Consider the following 5,033-nt stretch of genomic DNA (forward strand, 5'->3'; position numbering starts at 1 on the left):
ATCTCCTCTCCTTCATCTAGACTGATTGAAGTGGATTGAATAAGTGACATCAATAAGGGATCGTAAGTTTCACCTGGATTCACCTGGAAGAGCAGGTGTTCTTAATATTTTGTACACTCAGTGTATATAAAGTAGAGGCCAAAAACGTCTTCAAAGATTTTGACAGCAAGCAGGACTAAAATGTTAATACTGACATCAGCTTTAGGGAGCAGTAATTTGGTGGTCAATAATGGTTGCAATTGAAATGAGCTGTGCAGGTGATTTTAGCGCGTATTGATGGTTTACCAAGAGATCAACTGGCGATAATCTAGTGGCTGTCGATGGTTAAAACAGGACCTGAGGGATCCAGTCCCTGAAAATGTGGACGTCACCTCAGTGGCCTCAGTAGGCCTCTATAGCATGGTGCTGGGTCAGGGGTTTGAACAATGGAGCTAGGGATTCTTTAGGTTTGGTCAGGTATAAAAGAACGGGTTAAACCAGGTAGGAAGTCAGTTCAGGAGCAGCAACCATCAGCACAGTAACAAGCATGTCCAACACCAGCATGAACATGGGCAGGGTAAGCACTGGGAAGGTTTTTTAAATATATGCTTTAATTTTCATAGATTGTTCTACAAAAGGGCTGTAATGCTCTAGCACCATAACCTACAACATGATAGTTGTACTTATCCCAATAACCTGGTTACCAGTGTGACTGAATAAAATCGCAAATGTATGTAAAATGTTTGCTTCAAACAATTGTTTAATTCCTAGAAATTATTCATTTTTATTTTCAGGCCACCTTCTACGAGGACAGAAACTTCCAGGGCCGCTCTTATGAGTGCAGCTCCGACTGCCCCGACATTTCCTCCTACATGAGCAGGTGCCAATCCTGCAGGGTTCAGAGTGGATGCTTCATGGTGTATGAGCGCCCTAACTACATGGGAAACCAGTACTTCATGAAGAGGGGAGAGTACTCTGACTACCAGAGTATGATGGGAATGACCGATGGTTTCAGGTCCTGCCGCATGATCCCCATGGTAGGTTGAACATAGATTCATCTTTGAAAATAAAGTATATTTTGATGATGGTATTCGCATACAAAATTAGTTTGTATATAATTTCACTGATCAAGAAAGTAACCTTATAATGTTATTTTCTCCTAACAGCACCGTGGAAACTTCAGGATGAGGATCTACGAGAGGGAGAGCTTCGGAGGTCAGATGCACGAGATGATGGACGACTGTGACTCCATCCAGGAGCGTTACCGTATGTCCGACTGCCAGTCCTGCAACGTGATGGACGGCCATTGGCTTATGTACGAGCAACCCCATTTCAGAGGCAGGATGATGTACATGAGGCCTGGAGAGTACAGGAGCTTCAGAGAGATGGGCATGAGTGGCATGAGGTTCATGAGCATGAGGCGTATCACTGATATGTGCTAGATATCTTATATCGATCAAATAAAAGTGATTAGTCATCCGTAACAATTGTGTGTGCTACATTATTTCAATATTTTGGTATGTGGCCACAGCATAAGCAGGAGTGAGGTTCATGAGCATGAGGCGTGTCATTGACTCCTGCTACTATATATTGCTTGAATATATAAACCATTATATATATTGCTTGCTACTATATATAAACCACTGAATAAAATAATTCACAAACATTTTTAAAGTGATTTTAAGCCCTTTTTCTACTTACTCGGAGTCAGATGAACTCTGACTAATGAAGCATGCTAGCTGTTCAAGTAGACTTCCAGTCATAGCGCTAAAGCTAGTTCAACTACCTTCAACTTCCTTCAAGTTGCAAGCATAGACATTAACATTTTATCCATTAGTTAATTTGACTCTGGGTGAGTAGAAAGGGGCTTAATTGCCAAAGTCTCACACTATCCTTTTAATGTTTCCCTTTTTAAGTGTGACAACAAATGTACCTACTAATTTCTTGTTCACACACTTGCACCCCTTGTCATATAGCTGAGACCAATTATGCTAACATGATACAATAAACAGTACAGTATCTAGTGGCTCATTAGCAATATGACTAGCTGAACAGCTTCATTGACTTGCAAATACTTTTGGGTAACACTTTTTTTGAAGAGTACCTACATAAGGACTTCATCATAACACATTTATGAAGCATACATAACATACAATGTTTTGTACAGAAATATACATACTGGTATACAAGATTTTAGCATCAAATCAGGATTTTCCCAGGGACATGAAAGGCCACGTGGTTGGCCCCTCTTTGGAATCCATTCCACACAGTTGCTCACTGAGCTACAAATAATCATTATTGATGAATAAAAATAAAATGAAACTAAAGATTTTTACAAATATGTACTATTGTTGAATGGAAAAAATATGAAATCATAGATTGTTTATTGAAATGTTACAAATCATAGTTTTTTGTTGAATGGGAAAAATATTGAATAATATTTTCATTAAATTATTATTATTAATTGTTATTGTTTGATGGAAATATTGATATATTTTTTTACAAATCATTATATTTGCTGTTTGAAAATATATAAGTACAAATGTTTCCACAAATAACTATTATTGTTGCATTTTCTTCATGAAGAATACATTTTTTTGATGAACCTATTTATGATATTCCAGTTTGCCCTGTATTAGTTCTTGCTAAGTAAATAACACAATCTCCACATTCATCTCTAGGTATTTTGAATTACATCTTAGAAATTGGATGTAAAAACCATCCTTATAATGTTAGCTAGCTAGTTCTAGAGTGAAGACATTGGTTAGCTAAAGCAGCCAGCGGATGCTATCACTAACAACTGCTGCTTTAGTGATTATGTCACTGACATGGCAAACCCCTATCCTAAAATTAGTGTTTTAATAAGGGTTTTTGATGTTAGAAAAACACTAGTCTTTGACATCCAACTCGCCAGCATCCCACATGGCACATTCTCAGTCCCAAGTTTTCAAATTACATTTGACTTGTTGGCGCGACTGCAAATTTTTTGAATATATTTGTCTAATTGATATAGCTGGTTAGTTATGTGTGTTGTAATCTTCATTCTAATCAGGAAACGCATAATATATGGTGTATCTCCTCAATAAGTGAAATATGACTCAACTTTTAAAAGCATGCAGAATTAGGGCTACCATACACTCAGGGAATGGACATGAATTGTGGTTGTGATGTACTTAGCAAATCCTCATTCCACACAATGTGCTGTTTTCTAACCCAGTTAGTAGTAATCAGGAACATTTTGAAACACTGTTGTCAAAAAAAGTTTTTTGATTCTGTGTTCATTTCATTCTCTTCAAATCAATGTTTTACTTTTCTGAACCATTATTTAACAGGGAGTTTCTAATATAAATGCTGATATTGTCATGGGGGACATGGGATTCATATCTGATCCAGAAAAAAATAATATTGACAGAAAATTAATTTATGGAGTCAGGTGATTCAATTTTATCATTGACACAAGAGTTAAGTTTAACTGACTTCACTGAATGAAAGAGATAACGAGGGAATATGAATCATAGGTTGAAATAGAATTCAAATTGTGTAACTGACTTGTAGACTCCACCCCACTCATTAGCATATATGTATGCAATGGTTGTCACTGCCAGAGTCTATTGTTCCTCTAAAAGGTTTTGTGTTACCTGTTTCACAGTGGAAAAAAGGCTTTTATGTCTTCTAGGGACCCAGTCACGTGGAAATATGACTATGGTACTTCAGCACTCTACAGGCCTCTATACTGTGTTGCTGGGTCAGGGGTTTACACAATAGGGTCAACAGATTCTTTGGGTTAGGTCAGGTATAAAAGTAAGGGTTACCACAGACAGAATATCAGTGCAGCAGTAGCAGCAGCAGCAGCAGCAACTCAGTGACCAACAATGACCACCACCGGCATGAACATGGGAAGAGTAAGCATTATTTTATTTTTTTACCTAAAATACATTTTTCTCTATATTATCGTTGTATCTTTACATGCAAAACTAAAAGCTTCTTATATTTGTTGCATTTTTTGAATTACATATTGAGAAATTATGAATAAATACATTGTGTTTTCAGGCCACCTTCTACGAGGACAGAAACTTCCAGGGCCGCTCTTATGAGTGCAGCTCCGACTGCCCTGACATGTCCTCCTACATGAGCAGGTGCCAATCCTGCAGGGTTCAGAGTGGATGCTTCATGGTGTATGAGCGCCCCAACTACATGGGAAACCAGTACTTCATGAAGAGGGGAGAGTACTCTGACTACCAGAGTATGATGGGAATGAGCGATGGAATCAGGTCCTGCCGCATGATCCCCATGGTAAAATATGATATTCAAGCTGCTGTAATAGCCCCACTAGAAGTACCTGTGTGAAGTCCATAATTAATCACGCAAATCATATTTGAGCTATTCAACAGTCTGGTGCGTTCAGTAAATAATTAAACATATTCTTATTTCCTCCTAACAGCACCGTGGAAACTACAAGATGAGGATCTACGAGAGGGAGAACTTCGGAGGTCAGATGCACGAGATGATGGACGACTGTGACTCCATCATGGATCGTTACCGCATGTCAGACTGCCAGTCCTGCAACGTGATGGACGGCCACTGGCTGATGTACGAGCAGCCCCATTTCAGAGGCAGGATGATGTACATGAGGCCTGGAGAGTACAGGAGCTTCAGAGATATGGGTATGAGTGGCATGAGGTTCATGAGCATAAGGCGTATTACTGATATGTGCTAGATATCTTATATTGATCAAATAAAAGTGATTGGTAATCCGTAACAATTGAGTGTGCTACATCATTTCAATATTTTGACGGTTTGTGTTTACATTTTTACCAGAAAGATATGCGTAACATTTAAATTGTACCTTACACCATAAAGCCTACTAAGTGCTTTTATGGGCATGACTTATTGACTGCCATAATGCATTTAAATGAATGTCCTTTAGATGATAAAGAGGGATTTTGATGTTAACACTAATGCATTGGTCAACTTGTAGAGCGAACAAACTTAGCTAATCATACACGTTGCGCTACTCCACATCCCATCAACCTCTCTCCAGTAAACAGTAATAC

At 38.4% G+C, this 5,033-nt stretch overlaps 2 protein-coding genes across 2 annotated transcripts; both read left to right on the forward strand.

Moving 5' to 3' along the window:
• The first annotated feature begins 459 nt into the window (after positions 1-459).
• LOC121555077 (gamma-crystallin M3-like) lies at positions 460-1,463 on the forward strand. The gene is made up of 3 exons (XM_041868867.1): positions 460-556; positions 774-1,016; positions 1,146-1,463. Exons 1-3 carry the CDS (start codon positions 527-529, stop codon positions 1,419-1,421), a joined length of 549 nt encoding a protein of 182 aa, XP_041724801.1. The 5' UTR covers positions 460-526; the 3' UTR covers positions 1,422-1,463.
• Positions 1,464-3,772: 2,309 nt separating this feature from the next.
• On the forward strand, positions 3,773-4,738 carry LOC121555078 (gamma-crystallin M3-like). Its single transcript, XM_041868868.1, has 3 exons — positions 3,773-3,881; positions 4,030-4,272; positions 4,421-4,738. The coding sequence occupies exons 1-3, from the start codon at positions 3,852-3,854 to the stop codon at positions 4,694-4,696; spliced, it is 549 nt and encodes a 182-aa protein (XP_041724802.1). The 5' UTR covers positions 3,773-3,851; the 3' UTR covers positions 4,697-4,738.
• The last annotated feature ends 295 nt before the right edge of the window (positions 4,739-5,033 follow it).

Source organism: Coregonus clupeaformis, chromosome 40, assembly GCF_020615455.1.
Source record: "Coregonus clupeaformis isolate EN_2021a chromosome 40, ASM2061545v1, whole genome shotgun sequence".
NCBI classification, from domain to species: domain Eukaryota; kingdom Metazoa; phylum Chordata; class Actinopteri; order Salmoniformes; family Salmonidae; genus Coregonus; species Coregonus clupeaformis.

Excerpts from the sequence above, each read along its gene's own strand:
- LOC121555078 (XM_041868868.1), top strand. The coding sequence starts at position 3,852 with ATGACCACCACCGGCATGAACATGGGAAGA. Across the intron at positions 3,882-4,029 it reads CCGGCATGAACATGGGAAGA|GCCACCTTCTACGAGGACAG; the intron begins GTAAGCATTATT and ends TTGTGTTTTCAG. Across the intron at positions 4,273-4,420 it reads CCTGCCGCATGATCCCCATG|CACCGTGGAAACTACAAGAT; the intron begins GTAAAATATGAT and ends TCCTCCTAACAG.
- LOC121555077 (XM_041868867.1), top strand. The coding sequence starts at position 527 with ATGTCCAACACCAGCATGAACATGGGCAGG. Across the intron at positions 557-773 it reads CCAGCATGAACATGGGCAGG|GCCACCTTCTACGAGGACAG; the intron begins GTAAGCACTGGG and ends TTTTATTTTCAG. Across the intron at positions 1,017-1,145 it reads CCTGCCGCATGATCCCCATG|CACCGTGGAAACTTCAGGAT; the intron begins GTAGGTTGAACA and ends TTCTCCTAACAG.